The sequence below is a fragment of the Petromyzon marinus genome, chromosome 72 (genome assembly GCF_048934315.1).
Source record: "Petromyzon marinus isolate PM22_M1 ecotype Great Lakes invasive population chromosome 72, UKy_Petmar_22M1.pri1.0, whole genome shotgun sequence".
Taxonomy (NCBI): domain Eukaryota; kingdom Metazoa; phylum Chordata; class Hyperoartia; order Petromyzontiformes; family Petromyzontidae; genus Petromyzon; species Petromyzon marinus.
Genome location: NC_133738.1, coordinates 2,978,393 through 2,995,350, shown reverse-complemented (window position 1 = coordinate 2,995,350; position 16,958 = coordinate 2,978,393). Strand labels below are relative to the sequence as shown.

The 16,958-nt window shown below is 56.5% G+C and overlaps 1 protein-coding gene across 1 annotated transcript in view; it reads left to right on the top strand.

Moving 5' to 3' along the window:
- Positions 1-7,388, top strand: part of LOC116938476 (uncharacterized) — a 91,402-nt gene extending 84,014 nt beyond the window's left edge. Inside the window, exons 4-5 of the mRNA XM_076055662.1 lie at positions 413-1,521; positions 7,015-7,388. Of these exons, the coding sequence (XP_075911777.1) occupies positions 413-1,521; positions 7,015-7,365 (1,460 nt within the window). The 3' untranslated portion in view covers positions 7,366-7,388. The remainder of the gene's footprint in view (positions 1-412; positions 1,522-7,014) is intronic.
- Positions 7,389-16,958: the final 9,570 nt, after the last annotated feature.

Here is a 16,958-nt window from a genome sequence, read left to right as displayed (position 1 = left end):
AGTGAGTGAGTGGGTGAGTGGGTTGGTGGGTGGGTGGGTGAGTGAGTGGGTGGGTGGATGAGTGGGTGGGTGAGTGAGTGGGTGGTTGAGTAAGTGAGTGGGTGGGTGAGTGAGTGAGTGGGTGAGTGGGTTGGTGGGTGGGTGGATGAGTGGGTGGGTGAGTGAGTGGGTGGTTGAGTAAGTGAGTGGGTGGGTGAGTGAGTGGGTGGGTGAGTGAGTTGGTGAGTGAGTGGGTGAGTGGGTGAGTGGGTGGTTGAGTGAGTGGGTGGGTGATTGGGGGGGTTGGTGGGTGGGGAAGTGACCGAGTGGGTTGGTTGGTGGGTGATTAGGTTGGTGGGTGGGCGAGCGAGTGGGTGGGTGGGCGAGCGAGCGAGCGGTTGAGTAATCCCTCTCCTCCCCCTCCCCCACTCAGGCACCAACTGTGAGATCTCCCTGGACGCCTGCGACCTGCGGGGTCCTTGCCAGCCCACCGCCACCACGGCGGCCATGACACCTTCTCCACCTGCTCTTACAACAACAACAACAACGGCGACGACGACCTCCCCATCCCCCGCCATTCCCGCCGTCACCACAACCCCCGTAACTCCTCCTCCTCCTCCTCCGATCGGAACGACGGGCGGCAGGACCACGGATCCCGGGGGGGCGACGGCGTCGCCGGCGCTCCCGGAATTCCGTCCGGGAAAATTCCCGGCGTTTGCGGGGGTTTCCACGGCCGCTCCAACTCCTCCTCCTACTCCAACTCCTCCTCCTACTCCAACTCCTCCTCCTACTCCAACTCCTCCATCTTCCCCTCCTCCTCATTCCCCTCCTCCAACTCCTCCTCCTCCTGCGCCCTCTTCGGAAGTGCCGGGAGTTTTGGCGGGACCGTCGGACGTTCCTCCGGGAGTTACCTCGGGAACGCCAGACGCGGAGTTGGAAGTGGAGGAGGAGGAGGTGGAGGCGGTGGATGAGGAGGAGGAGGAGGCGGTGGATGAGGAGGCGGAGGAGGAGGAGGAGGCGGAGGAGGAGGAGGGGGGCGATGGAAAAATTGGGACACCTCATCCCAAAAGAATTCCCGAATTCCCGAGGACACGGACGGAGGCTCCCACGGGAACGTCGGAGGAGGACGAGGACGAGGAGGAGGAGGAGGAGGAGGAGGGACAGGTCACGCGGGACCCGGGAATCACGCCGGGCGCCGTCGCCGGCGACGTTGCCACCGGCGTCCCGGCGTCGGCGGGAACGTCGCCGACGCCGGGAGGGCGACGGGCAGGGAGCGTCTGGGAAGGCCGGGAGTTCCCGGCGCGCACGGGCGCGGGAGGGGAGCCTCCGGGAGGGAGAATTCCCGAAGGTTCCGAGGCGACGGAATTGCCGAGCGCGGAGGGGGAGAGGCCGGGGATGGGGCACCACCGGGAGGAGGAGGAGGAGGCGGAGGAGGAGGATGAGGAGGAGGAGAATTTTCCGGAAGGGATTTTGGTTTTCCCAGCCGGAACGCCGACGGTGCCAACCCTGGAGCGGGAGGAGAGAGGGCAGGAGCACTCAGCGGTGAGTGGGAGGTTGGGTTGGTGGGTGGGAGGGTGAGTGGGTGGGTGAGTGGGTGGGTGAGTGAGTGGGTGAGTGAGTGGGTGAGTGATTGAGTGGGTGAGTGGGTGACGGAGTGAGTGAGTGGGTGAGTGAGTGAGTGAGTGGTCGGGTGGGTGAGTGAGTGGGTGAGTGAGTGGGTGAGTGGGTAGGCGGGTGGGTGAGTGGGTGGGTGAGTGGGTAGGCGAGTCGGTGGGTGAGTGGGTGGGTAGGTTGGTGGGTGAGTGGGTGGGTGGGTGAGCGGGTGGGTGAGTGGGTAGGCGAGTGGGTGGGTGAGTGGGTGGATAGGTGAGTGGGTGGGCGGGTAGGTGAGTGTGTGAGTTAGTGAATGGGTGAGTGAGTGAATGGGTGTGTGAGTGAATGGGTGTGTGAGTGAGTGGGTGAGTGGGTGAGTGTGTGAGTGACTGTGTGAGTGAGTGGGTGAGTGTGGGTGTGTGCCGGACGGGCAACTCTGTCGTGGACAGTGCTGTGGGGGGAGGTCCAATTGTGATTGGCTCCTCCCCTCATGGCATATGTGTCCACCACAGGGGCTAAACGGGGGCTCTGGATGGGTGCGAGGGGCTGGTAACCCCTCCACCTTCAATTAATTACCACTAAACCGCGAATTAAGTATATAACTAATAAGCTTGTGCCGGAGGCCCCGGGGGGCCAGGCGTCTTTGACGTCTCCTGGCAAAGCCCCAATTGGCGTAGCCAGGAGATTGAATATCTACCCTCGGGGCTCCTCCAGAAACAACGAAAAACCACTACGGGTGGCCACGTGGAATGTTCGAACGCTCACTGCGGAGGAGAGGCTGCCACTCCTCTGTCGGGAGCTGGACCGGTACTGCCTGGATCTATGTGGCATTCAGGAGGTCCGGTGGACCGGCTCTGGCTCCTGCCACCATGAGGGGTGGACAGTCCTCTACTCGGGGCAGCAGACTGCCAAACAACAGGGTGTGGCTCTTCTTTTGAACAAAAGAATGAAGGGGGTGTGGGAGCGTGGCGGTGAGGTGTGGGAAGCTGTAAGCCCCAGGCTACTTTGGGCTCGCCTTCCCATCAACCGGAGGCGAGGAATGGTGGTCGTGGTTACTTATGCCCCCACCGAAGATGAACATCCGTGGAGGGATGCAGGCAAAGCCGATGAGTCAGATGCCTTCTATGACCTCCTGTCACAGGTGCTGGCTAAAGTGGCCCCTCGGGATAGTCATCATGTTGGGTGACTTCAATGCCCGAGTTGGTCATGATACTGGCACCTGGTCTGGAGTGATTGGAGGGCATGGGCCAGATCAGCTCAATAACAACGGTAAGAGGCTGCTAGATTTTTGTGCAGCCCATGGGCTTGTAATTACCAACACGCTATTCCGGCATCGGCGCATCCACACAACATCATGGATGCATGCCGGGTCCAAGCAAGAACATCTGCTGGACTTCATAGTGACGGACCAGCAGATGCGAGCCCATGTCCTTGACACCAGGACCTACCGTGGAGCTGATCTGCCCTCTGACCATCGACTAGTCATCTGTAAGATGTGCCTGCCATTCTTCCACTCCGGTGGTGGGTGTACACCCAGGACCCCATTCCAACCTAAAGTGGACTGGTCTCAGTTATCTGATGAAAGTTGCAAGCGAGAATTTCATCATCGCTTGCGGCTGGGATTAGCATCGTCCCCGACTCCTCCTGATGTCGAGGATAAATGGGCGAGGTTTAGGACTGTGACTCATGCAGCTGCAATGGCTGCTTTGGGTACGCGGTCCAGACCTCCCCAGAGACCCTGGCTGACAGAGGAGGTGTTCAGGATGGTTGAGAAAAAGCGACAGGCCCACTGTCATCTTCTACAGAATCCCACGTCAGAGAATAAAGAGGCTTACCGCAGCCTTCGCTCGGAGGTTCGGAGAGCCGTGAGGCGCTGCAAGGATGGGTGGTGGTCGTGGGTTGCTGAGGAGATGGAGTCTGCCTCAGTGGCCCGTGATCACAAATCTCTATTTAACTCCATCAAAAAAGTAACCTGCAGCGCCACACCTATTACCATCATTAGGGGAAAAAACGGTGATCCAATCTCCGACCCCCAGGAACAGGTTTGCAGATTTGCTGAGCATTTCTGTGAGGTCCTGGGGGAGGGAAAATCCCTCAGCCAGGAAAACATCGTGGCACAAAGTGAGGATGACCCTGCTGAGGCTGCGGTGCCTCAAATATTGGAAGAAGTCACCCCCTGTGAGTGGCTGGCCGAGGTGCCATCTGTTGAGGAAGTACTGAAGGTAATCCGGAGTCTGAGACCAGGAAAGGCAGCGGGCAGAGATGATCGCCCAAGCGAAATGCTGAGGGAGGGTGGCGTTTGTGCACAGACTGCCCTATATGACATCATAACAACGATCTGGACCACTGGACAGGTTCCGCAGGATTGGAAGGATGCCCTGGTGGTCCCCCTTTTTAAGAAGGGGGACCGCACAGACTGTAACAACTACAGGGGCATCTCACTCCTCAGTGTGCCGGGAAAGGTCCTGGCAAGGATTATTCAGCATCGCCTTGCCAGGCACGCTGAGGAGAGGCTTGCGGAGCCCCAATGCGGTTTCAGGAAAGGGCGGTCTTGCACAGATGCCATATTTTCTGTCCGTCTGCTACAGCAGAGGTGTAGGGAATTCCAGCAAGACCTACATCTCTGCTTTATTGACCTGGTCAAGGCCTATGATACCATCAGTAGGCCTGGGCTCTGGGTTGTTCTTCGTGCTTTTGGAGTACCTGACCCTCTGCTCACGATCATTAAGGACCTTCATGATGGTGAGCGGGCCCGGGTAAAACTACGTGGCCGGGAGTCAGAGCCATTCCCTGTACACCTTGGGGTGCGACAGGGATGTCCTCTGGCTCCCACATTATTTAACATCTATTTTGACCACGTAGTTCGTGACGCCTTCAATAACTGTACCGGGGGAATCTCCATATGGTACAGATATAATGGGAGGCTGATCGATGCCCGGGTGCGGTCAAGGGATGGCTCCCTATTGCTCAACCACGTTATGTATGCTGATGATTTGGTAATAGCCGCTCAGTCAGAGGAGGAGTTGGAGACGCTGCTGCTGAGACTGGAGCGTGCCACTAAGAGGTGGGGCCTTACCATCAGCCCCACCAAAACTAAGCACCTGCCTGGGTATTTTGTACCATCGGACACTCCACCCCCACAACTCCCAATCGGTGATGGGGCAGTTGTGGAGAGAGTGGAGAGTTTCCCATACCTGGGCAGTGTGCTTATGACCGGCTCCAGTTTAACAGCAGAGGTCTCACTCCGAATCAGTCGAGCGGCAATATCTTTTCATCGGTTGCGTAACGCTGTGTGGAAGCTACCTGGTCTGTCGCTCCGCACTAAGCTTCAGGTCTTCTCGGCCATGGTCATTCCCTCCCTTCTCTACGCTTGCGAAACGTGGACCCCCCTAATGGAACATCTTCGCCGGTTAGAAACATTTAGGCTGGGGTGGGGGGGGGTGGGGTTGGAGGGTGGGGGGTGGGGGGTGGGGGGTGGTGAAAGTCGATTTGCCATTCCCCTCACGGCATTTGTAGCCACCACGGTGGCTAACGGGGGGCTCTGGACCGCCGGGTGTGAGGGGCTGGTGACCCCCCCACCACTCTCTCACCCCCCACTCTCCACCCACTGTCTCTAACCCACTCTCTCTAAACCCCACTCTCTAACACCCCACTCTCCCCCCACTCTCTCCACCCACTCTCTCACCCACACTCTCCACCCACTATTTAACCCCCCACTCTCCACCCACTCTCCCCCCACTCTTTAACCCCCCACTCTCCACCCACACTCTCCACCCACACTCTCCACCCACACTTTCTAAACCCCCACTCTCTAACCCCCCACTCTCCCCCCACTCTCTCCACCCACTCTCCACCCACACTCTCCACCCCCTCCCCCCACACTCTCCACCCCCACACTCTCCACCCACACTCTCTCTAAACCCCCACTCTCTAACACCCCACTCTCCACCCACTCTCCCCCCACTCTTTAACCCCCCACTCCCACCCACACTCTCCACCCCACTCTCCCCCCACACTCTCCACCCACACTCTCCACCCACACTTTCTAAACCCCCACTCTCTAACCCCCCACTCTCCCCCACTCTCTCCACCCACTCTCCACCCACACTCTCCCCCCACTCTTCCACCCACTCTCCACCCGCACTCTCCACCCACACTCTCCACCCACTCTCCACCACTCTCCACCCACTCTCTCTAAACCCCACTCTCTAACACCCCACTCTCCACCCACACCCTCCACCCACACTCTCCACCCACTCTATCCACCCACACTCTCTGACCACTCTCCACCCCACTCTCCACCCACTCTCTCTAACCCCCACTCTCTAACACCCCTCTCTCCACGCCACTCTCTCCACCCACACTCTCCACCCACACTCTCCACCCCACTCTCCACCCACACTCTCCACCCACACTCTCTAAACCCCCACTCTCCACCCACACTCTCCACCCACTCTCCACCCACTCTCCCCCCACTCTTTAATCCCACACTCTCCACCCACACCTCCACCCACTCTAACACCCCACTCTCCACCCACTCTCCCCCCACACTCTCCACCCACACTCTCCACCCCACTCTCCACCCACTCTCCCCCCACACTCTCCACCCACACTCTCTAAACCCCCACTCTCCACCCACACTCTCCCCCACTCTCTCTAAACCCCCACTCTCTAACCCCTCACTCTCCCCCCACCTCTCTAACCCCCCACTCTCCCCCCACTCTCTCCACCCACTCTCCACCCACACTCTCTAAACCCCCACTCTCTAACCCCACACTCTCTAACCCACTCTCCCCCCCCCCCCCCCACCACTCTCCCCCCCCACCCCCCCCCACCACTCTCCCCCCACCACTCCCCCCCACCACTCTCCCCCCACCACTCCCCCCCCCCCACCACTCTCCCCCCACCACTCTCCCCCCACCACTCTCCCCCACCACTCTCCCCCCACCACTCTCCCCCCACCACTCCCCCCCCCCACTCTCTCCCCCCCACCCCCCCCCACCACTCTCCCCCCACCACCATCCCCCCCCACTCTCCACCCACACTCTCCACCCACACTCTCGAACCCCCCACTCTCTAACCCACTCTCCACTCACACTCTCCCCCCCCACTCTCCCCCACCACTCTCCCCCCACCACTCTCCCCCCCCACCCCCCCCCACCACTCTCCCCCCACCACTCTCTAACCCCCCCACTCTCTAACCCACTCTCCACCCACACTCTCGAACCCCCCACTCTCTAACCCACTCTCCACCCACACTCTCGAACCCCCCACTCTCTAACCCACTCTCCACCACACTCTCCCCCTCCACACTCTCTCCCCCCACCACTCCCCCCCCCCACCCCCCCCACCACTCTCCCCCACCACCACTCTCCCCCCACCACTCCCCCCCCCCCCACCACTCTCCCCCCACCACTCTCTAACCCCACCCACCCACTGTAGACAGGCGAGGTGTCTCTGCTCTCCGCCTGCCTCCTCTCGGCCTGCGGCTCGGTCCTGCTGCTGCTGCTCCTCTCGTCGGCCGCCTGTCTCCTCCTGCGGCTGTGTCCCTCGCGAGACCACCCCGGCGACAACACCGGCACCACCGGCACCACCGGCACCGGCACCGGCACGGCAGCCCGGCACCACCGGCACCACCGGCACCACCGGCTCCTCCACGGCTGCCTTCGCGGCGTCGCCGGTAGGGGCGGAGCCGGTGGGAGCTACTGCCCCAGCCGCGAGGAAAAATCCGGAGCGGCCAGGCTGGAGATGTGGAACGTCATGGGGGCGCCTGCCGCAGAGAGACTCATTTAGTAGAGCTGGTGGGGGTGGTGGTGGTGGTGGTGGGTGGTGGTGGTGGTGGTGACGGTGGTGGTGGTGGTGGTGGTGGAGGTGGTGAGTGGTGGTGGTGGTGGTGGTGATGGTGGTGGTGGTGACGGTGGTGGTGACAGTGGTGGTGGTGACGGTGGTGGTGGTGGTGGGGGTGGTTGTGGTGGTGGGTGGTGGTGGTGGTGGTGGGGGTGGTGGTGGTGGTGGTGACGGTGGTGGTGATGACGGTGGTGGTGGTGGTGACGGTGGTGGTGGTGGTGGTGGGGGTGGGGGTGGTGGGGGTGGTGACGGTGGTGACGGTGTTGGTGGTGGTGGTGGTTGACGACGGTGGTGGTGGTGGTGATGGTGGTGGTGGTGACAGTGGTGGTGGTGACGGTGGTGGTGGTGGGGGTGGTGGTGGTGATGGTGGTGGTGGTGGTGACGGTGGTGGTGGTGGTGACGGTGGTGACGGTGTTGGTGGTGGTGGTTGACGACGGTGGTGGTGGTGGGGGTGGTGGTGGTGACGGTGACAGTGGTGGTGGTGGTGGTGGTGATGGTGGTGGGGGTGGTGGCGCACCGGGGCAGGGTTTGCATCTGGGAGGGGGGGCGGTGAACTTTTGATTGGCCGTGGCCCAGCGCGGCTGTCCACCTCGAGCAGTTGGGCCGGGCGGGCGGCCGGGCGGGCGGGCGGCCGGGCGAGATTATCGCCAATCGGCAGGTCGGTCGGTCGGTCGGTCGTCGGTGAGCTTGTAAATGGAACGATCAAGACGGTCACTTCATTGACAGGCCCTGCCTCGAGGCCTCACCCAAGGGCTCACCCCAAGGCCTCACCCGAGGGCTCACCCAAGGCCTCACTAAGGCCTCCCCAAGGCCTCCCCAAGGCCTCACCAAGGCCTCACCCAAGGGCTCACCAAGGCCTCACCCAAGGCCTCACCAAGGCCTTCCCCAAGGCCTTCCCCAAGGCCCCCCCAAGGGACTCCCCAAGGCCTCACCCAAGGCCTCACCAAGGCCTCACCAAGGCCTCACCAAGGCCTCCCCTAGGCCTCCCCAAGGCCTCCCCAAGGCCTCACCCAAGGCCTTCCCCAAGGCCTTCCCCAAGGCCCCCCCAAGGACTCCCCAAGGCCTCACCAAGGCCTCACCCAAGGCCTCACCCAAGGCCTCCCCAAGGCCTTCCCCAAGGCCTCACCCAAGGCCTCACCAAGGCCTCACCCAAGGCCTCACCAAGGCCTCACCCAAGGCCTCACCCAAGGCCTCACCCAAGGCCTCCCCAAGGCCTTCCCCAAGGCCTCACCCAAGGCCTCACCAAGGCCTCACCCAAGGCCTCACCAAGGCCTCACCAAGGCCTCACCAAGGCCTCACCAAGGACTCCCCCAAGGCCCCCCCAAGGACTCCCCAAGGCCTCACCCCAAGGCCTCCCCAAGGCCCCCCCAAGGCCTCACCAAGGCCTCACCAAGGCCTCCCCAAGGCCTCCCCAAGGCCTCACCAAGGCCTCACCCAAGGCCTCACCAAGGCCTCACCAAGGCCTCACCAAGGCCTCACCAAGGCCTCCCCAAGGCCTCCCCAAGGCCCCCCCAAGGCCTCCCCAAGGCCCCCCCAAGGCCTCCCCAAGGCCTCACCAAGGCCTCACCAAGGCCCCCCCAAGGCCTCACCCAAGGCCTCACCAAGGCCCCCCAAGGCCTCCTCAAGGCCTCACCAAAGGCCTCCCCCAAGACCTCACCCAAGGCCCTCCCCAGCGTCTTATAAACCCAGATGTGTGAACTCGGGGACTGAATTCCAAGGTTCCTACAACTGTGACTGTGTGAATGAGTGACAGGGTGAATCTGTGTGACGGTGAATCTGTGCGTGTGTGAGTGACAGTGAATCTGTGTGTGTGAGAGTGAATCTGTGTGTGTGAGAGTGAATCTGTGTGTGTGTGAGAGTGAATCTGTGTGTGAGAGTGAATCTGTGTGTACATGCGTGAATGTGTGTCTGAGAGTTAATCTGTGTGTGAGAGTGAATGTGTGAGTGAGAGTGAATCTGTGTGCGTGACAGTGAATCTGTGCGTGTGAGAGTGAATCTGTGAGTGACAGTGAATCTGTGTGTGTGAGAGAATCTGTGTGAGTGAGTGTGAACCTGTGTGTGTGAATTTGTGTGTACGTGAGTGAATGTGTGTCTGAGAGTTAATCTGTGTGTGAGAGTGAATCTGTGTGTACATGAGTGAATGTGTGTCTGAGAGTTAATCTGTGTGTGAGAGTGAATCTGTGTGTGTGTGAGAGTGAATCTGTGTGTGAGAGTGAATCTGTGTGTACATGAGTGAATGTGTGTCTGAGAGTTAATCTGTGTGAGAGTGAATCTGTGCGTGTGAGTGAGAGTGAATCTGTGTGCACGTGAGTGAATGTGTGTCTGAGAGTTAATCTGTGTGTGAGAGTGAATGTGTGAGTGAGAGTGAATCTGTGTGCGTGACAGTGAATCTGTGCGTGTGAGAGTGAATCTGTGAGTGACAGTGAATCTGTGTGTGTGAGAGTGAATCTGTGAGTGACAGTGAATCTGTGTGAGTGAGAGTGAATCTGTGTGCACGTGAGTGAATGTGTGTCTGAGAGTTAATCTGTGTGTGAGAGTGAATGTGTGAGTGAGAGTGAATCTGTGTGTACATGAGTGAATGTGTGTCTGACAGTTAATCTGTGTGTGAGTGAATCTGTGTGCGTGACAGTGAATCTGTGCGTGTGAGAGTGAATCTGTGAGTGAGTGTGAACCTGTGTGTGTGTGAATCTGTGTGTACGTGGGTGAATGTGTGTCTGAGAGTTAATCTGTGTGTGTGAGAGTGAATCTGTGAGAGTGAATGTGTGAGTGACAGTGAATCTGTGTGTGAGTGAATCTGTGAGTGTGACGGTTAATCTATGTGTGTGAGTGAATCTGTGTGAATGACTGAATCTGTGTATGTGGGTGAATCTGTATGTGAGTGAATCTGTGTGTGAGAGTGTGAATCTGTGTGTGTGAGAGTGAATCTCTGGTGTGTGTGAGAGTGAATCTGTGTGAGTGAATCTGCGTGTGAGAGTGAATCTGTGTGTATGTTAGTGAGAGTGAATCTGTGTGTGAGAGTGAATCCGTGTGTATGTTAGTGAGAGTGAATCTGTGTGTGAGTGAATCTCTGTGTATGTTAGTGAGAGTGAATCTGTGTGTGAGAGTGAATCTGTGTGTGTTGGTGAGAGTGAATCTGTGTGTGTGAGTCTGTGTGTATGTTAGTGAGAGTGACTGTGTGTGAGTGACTGTATGTGAGTGAGAGTGAATCTGTGTGTGAGAGTGAATCTGTGTGTGTTGGTGAGAGTGAATCTGTGTGTGTGAGTCTGTGTGTATGTTGGTGAGAGTGACTGTGTGTGTGACTATGTGAGTGAGAGTGAATCTGTGTGTATGTTAGTGAGAGTGAATCTGTGTGTGAGAATGAATCTGTGTGTATGTTAGAGAGAGTGAATCTCTGTGTGTGAGTGAATCTCTGTGTGTATGTTAGTGAGAGTGAATCTGTGTGTGTGAGTGACAACCCCCTACCTCCTCGCGGTGCCGGACGGGCAACTCTGTCGTGGACAGTGCTGTGGGGGGAGTTCCAATTTTGATTGGCTCCTCCCCTCATGGCATATGTGTCCACCACAGGGGCTAAACGGGGGCTCTGGACGGGTGCGAGGGGCTGGTAACCCCTCCACCTTCAATTAATTACCACAAAACCACGAATTAAAGTGAAATATGTAACAACTAAGCTTGTGCCGGAGGCCCCGGGGGGCCAGGCGTCTATGACGTCTCCTGGCCAAACCCCAATTGGCGGAGCCAGGAGATTGAATACCTACCCTCGGGGCTACTCCAGAAACAACGAAAAGCCACTACGGGTGGCCACGTGGAATGTTCGAACGCTCACTGCAGAGGAGAGGCTGCCACTCCTCTGTCGGGAGCTGGACCGGTACCGCCTGGATCTATGCGGCATTCAGGAGGTCCGGTGGACCGGCTCTGGCTCCTGCCACCATGAGGGGTGGACAGTCCTCTACTCGGGGCAGCAGACTGCCAAACAACAGGGTGTGGGTCTTCTTTTGAACAAAAGAATGAAGGGGGCGTGGGAGCGTGGCGGTGAGGTGTGGGAAGCTGTAAGCCCCAGGCTACTTTGGGCTCGCCTTCCCATCAACCGGAGGCGAGGAATGGTGGTCGTGGTTACTTATGCCCCCACCGAAGATGAACATCCGTGGAGGGATGCAGGCAAAGCCGATGAGTCAGATGCCTTCTATGACCTCCTGTCACAGGTGCTGGCTAAAGTGGCCCCTCGGGATAGAGTCATCATGTTGGGTGACTTCAATGCCCGAGTTGGTCATGATACTGGCACCTGGTCTGGAGTGATTGGAGGGCATGGGCCAGATCAGCTCAATAACAATGGTAGGAGGCTGCTAGATTTTTGTGCAGCCCATGGGCTTGTAATTACCAACACGCTGTTCCGGCATCGGCGCATCCACACAACATCATGGATGCATGCCGGGTCCAAGCAAGAACATCTGCTGGACTACATAGTGACGGACCAGCGAATGCGAGCCCATGTCCTTGACACCAGGACCTACCGTGGAGCTGATCTGCCCTCTGACCATCGACTAGTCATCTGTAAGATGCGCCTGCCATTCTTCCACTCCGGTGGTGGGTGTACACCCAGGACCCCATTCCAACCTAAAGTGGCCTGGTCTCAGTTATCTGATGAAAGTTGCAAGCGAGAATTTCATCATCGCTTGCGGCTGGGATTGGCATCGTCCCCGACTCCTCCTGATGTCGAGGGTAAATGGGCGAGGTTTAGGACTGTGACTCATGCAGCTGCAATGGCTGCTTTGGGTACGCGGTCCAGACCTCCCCAGACACCCTGGATGACAGAGGAGTTGTTCAGGATGGTTGAGAAAAAGCGACAGGCCCACTGCCATCGGCTACAGAATCCCACGTCAGAGAATGAGGAGGCTTACCGCAGCCTTCGCTCGGAGGTTCGGAGAGCCGTGAGGCGCTGCAAGGATGGGTGGTGGTCGCGGGTTGCTGAGGAGATGGAGTCTGCCTCAGTGGCCCGTGATCACAAATCGCTATTTAACTCCATCAAAAAAGTAACCTGCAGCGCCACACCTATTACCATCATTAGGGGAAAAAACGGTGATCCAATTTCCGACCCCCAGGAACAGGTTCGCAGATTTGCTGAGCATTTCTGTGAGGTCCTGGGGGAGGGAAAATCCGACAGCCAGGAAAACATCGTGGCACAAAGTGAGGATGACCCTGCTGAGGCTGCGGTGCCTCAAATATTGGATGAAGTCACCCCCTGTGAGTGGCTGGCTGAGGTGCCATCTGCTGAGGAAGTATTGAAGGCGATCCGGAGTCTGAGACCAGGAAAGGCAGCGGGCAGAGATGATCTCCCAAGCGAAATGCTGAGGGAGGGTGGCGTTTGTGCACAGACTGCCCTATATGACATCATAACAACAGTCTGGACCACTGGACGGGTTCCGCAGGATTGGAAGGATGCCCTGGTGGTCCCCCTTTTTAAGAAGGGGGACCGCACAGACTGTAACAACTACAGGGGCATCTCACTCCTCAGTGTGCCGGGAAAGGTCCTGGCAAGGATTATTCAGCATCGCCTTGCCAGGCACGCTGAGGAGAGGCTTGCGGAGCCCCAATGCGGTTTCAGGAAAGGGCGGTCCTGCACAGATGCCATATTTTCTGTCCGTCTGCTACAGCAGAGGTGTAGGGAATTCCAACAAGACCTACATCTCTGCTTTATTGACCTGGTCAAGGCCTATGATACCATCAGTAGGCCTGGGCTCTGGGTCGTTCTTCGTGCTTTTGGAGTACCTGACCCTCTGCTCACGATCATTAAGGACCTTCATGATGGTGAGCGGGCCCGGGTAAAACTACGTGGCCGGGAGTCAGAGCCATTCCCTGTACACCTTGGGGTGCGACAGGGATGTCCTCTGGCTCCCACATTATTTAACATCTATTTTGACCACGTAGTTCGTGAAGCCTTCAATAGCTGTACCGGGGGAATCTCCATATGGTACAGATATAATGGGAGGCTAATCGATGCCCGGGTGCGGTCAAGGGATGGCTCCCTATTGCTCAACCACGTTATGTATGCTGATGACTTGGTAATAGCTGCTCAGTCAGAGGAGGAGTTGGAGACGCTGCTGCTGAGACTGGAGCGTGCCACTAAGAGGTGGGGCCTTACCATCAGCCCCACCAAAACTAAGCACCTGCCTGGGTATTTTGTACCATCGGACACTCCACCCCCACAACTCCCAATCGGTGATGGGGCAGTTGTGGAGAGAGTGGAGAGTTTCCCATACCTGGGCAGTGTGCTTATGACTGGCTCCAGTTTAACAGCAGAGGTCTCACTCCGAATCAGTCGAGCGGCAATATCTTTTCATCGGTTGCGTAACGCTGTGTGGAAGCTACCTGGTCTGTCGCTCCGCACTAAGCTTCAGGTCTTCTCGGCCACGGTCATTCCCTCCCTTCTCTACGCTTGCGAAACGTGGACCCCCCTAATGGAACATCTTCGCCGGTTAGAAACATTTAGGCTGACCTGCCTACGATCCATCCTGGGTTTAACCAGACTGGATTGTGTGAGGAGCTCACAAATCCTTGAAAGATCTGGGCAGGGTCCCATCGGTGAGCTCCTCCGGCAGGCAAGGCTGCGATGGCTGGGTCATGTAGCCCGCATGCCCAGCCACCGCATGCCGAAACAGCTTTTGTTTGGCCGGATTGAGGGGGCTAAGCGGGCGCGGCACGGGCTAGAGAAGAGATGGAGTGATGTGGTACAGGAGGACGTGGAGCTGAGTGGACTTGCCGATGACTGGTACCAGCGGTGTCAAGATCGGCCTCTGTGGAGGAGGCTCGTGAAGGATGCTACTGGGCAGTTGGAGGCAGTCGCCCTCCAACAACAACGGAGGGCGGAGGAGCGACGCTCACAACAGCGAGCGGAGCGCCGGGTGGCTAAAGCACAGCAGGTTGGCACAGTAGGGGGCACAGGTGGTGCATCAGCCAGTCATCTCAGTCAGTCGACCCGTGGCACCTGGGTCTGCCCCGTGACCTCCTGCCAGCGGGCGTTCGACACTTCACGTGGCCTCAGGGTGCACATAGCCTGGCACAAGCGTCGTGGTGACGTCACCGCCACTTAGTGGCGAATGGCGGTTGTTGTTGTTGTTGTATGTTAGTGAGAGTGAATCTGTGTGTGTTGGTGAGAGTGAATCTGTGTGTATGTTAGTGAGAGTGACTGTGTGTGAGTGACTGTATGTGAGTGAGAGTGAATCTGTGTGTATGTTGATGAGAGTGAATCTGTGTGTATGTTAGTGAGAGTGAATCTGTGTGTGAGAGTGAATCTGTGTGTGAGAGTGAATCTGTGTGTGTTAGTGAGAGTGAATCTGTGTGTATGTTAGTGAGAGTGACTCTGTGTGTGAGTGACTGTATGTGAGTGAGAGTGAATCTGTGTGTATGTTGATGAGAGTGAATCTGTGTGTATGTTGATGAGAGTGAATCTGTGTGTATGTTAGTGAGAGTGAATCTGTGTGTGAGAGTGAATCTGTGTGTGTTAGTGAGAGTGAATCTGTGTGTGAGAATGAATCTGTGTGTATGTTAGTGAGAGTGACTCTGTGTGTGAGTGACTGTATGTGAGTGAGAGTGAATCTGTGTGTATGTTGATGAGAGTGAATCTGTGTGTATGTTAGTGAGAGTGAATCTGTGTGTGAGAGTGAATCTGTGTGTGAGAGTGAATCTGTGTGTGTTGGTGAGAGTGAATCTGTGTGTGTGAGTCTGTGTGTATGTTAGTGAGAGTGACTCTGTGTGTGAGTGACTGTATGTGAGTGAGAGTGAATCTGTGTGTATGTTAGTGAGAGTGAATCTGTGTGAGAGTGAATCTGTGTGTATGTTAGAGAGAGTGAATCACAGTGTGTGTGTGACTGTGTGTGAGTGAATCTCTGTGTGAGTGACTGTATGTTAGTGAGAGTGACTCTGTGTGAGAGTGAATCTGTGTGTGTGTTAGTGAGAGTGAATCTGTGTGTATGTTAGTGTGAGTGAATCTGTGTGTGAGTGAATCTGTGTGTGTGACTGTGTGTATGTTAGTGAGAGTGAATCTGTGTGTGTGTGTGAGTGACTGTGTGAATGTTAGAGAGTGAATCTCTGTGTGAGAGTGACTGTGTGTGTGTGAGTGACTGTATGTGATTGAGAGTGACTCTGTGTGTGTGGGGAGTGACTGTATGTGTGTGAGTGAATCTGTGTGTGTGAGTGACTATGTGAGTGAGAGTGACTCTGTGTGTGTGTGAGTGACTCTGTGTGTGAGTGACTCTGTGTGTGAATGAATCTGTGTGTGTGTGAGTGACTATGTTAGTGAGAGTGAATCTGTGAGAGTGAATCTGTGTGTGTGTGACTGTATGTGAGAGTGACTCTGTGTGTGTGACTCGGTGTGTATGTGAGTGAGTGACTGTGTGTGAGTGTGTATGTGAGTGAGTGACTGTGTGTGAGTGACTCAATGTGTGTGTGAGTGACTATGTGAGTGAGAGTGAATCTGTGTGTGAGTGACTCTGTGTGTGTGAGTGACTGTATGTGAGTGAGAGTGACTGTGTGTGATTGACTGTTAGTGAGAGTGAATCTGTGAGAGAGTGAATCTGTGTGACTGTGTGTGTGTGAGTGTATGTGAGAGTGACTGTGTGTGTGTGAGTGACTGTGTGTGTGTGAGTGACTGTGTGTGAGTGACTATGTGAGTGAGAGTGACTGTATGTGAGTGAGAGTGACTGTGTGTGAGTGACTATGTGAGTGAGAGTGACTCTGTGTGTGTGTGAGTGACTGTGTGTGAGTGACTGTATGTGAGTAAGAGTGACTCTGTGTGTGTGTGAGTGACTATGTGAGTGAGAGTGACTCTGTGTGTGTGAGTGACTCTGTGTGTGTGTGACTGTGTGTGAGTGAGAGTGACTGTGTATGTTAGAGAGAGTGTATCTCTGTGTGAGAGTGACTCTGTGTGAGTGACTGTGTGTGAGTGACTGTATGTTAGTGAGAGTGACTGTGTGTGTGTGTGAGTGACTCTGTGTGTATGTTAGAGAGAGTGACTGTGTGTGTGACTCTTGTGTGTGAGAGTGACTCTGTGAGAGTGGGGAGTGACTCTGTGTGTGTGTGAGAGTGACTGTGTGTGTGTGACTCTGTGTGTGAGAGTGACTCTGTGTGTATGTGAGTGAGTGACTGTGTGTGTATGAGTGAGAGTGACTCTGTGTGTGAGTGACTCTGTGTGTGTGTGAGAGTGATTCTGTGTGTGTGTGAGTGACTGTGAGTGAGAGTGAATCTGTGTGTGTGTGTCAGTGACTGTATGTGTGTGTGAGTGACTCTGTGTGTGTGTGAGAGTGATTCTGTGTGTGTGTGAGTGACTGTGAGTGAGAGTGAATCTGTGTGTGTGTCAGTGACTGTATGTGTGTGTGAGTGACTCTGTGTGTGTGTGAGAGTGATTCTGTGTGTGTGTGAGTGACTGTGAGTGAGAGTGAATCTGTGTGTGTGTCAGTGACTGTATGTGTGTGTGAGTGACTCTGTGTGTGTGTGAGTGACTCTGTGTGTGTGTGACTATGTTAGTGAGAGTGACTCTGTGTGTGTGT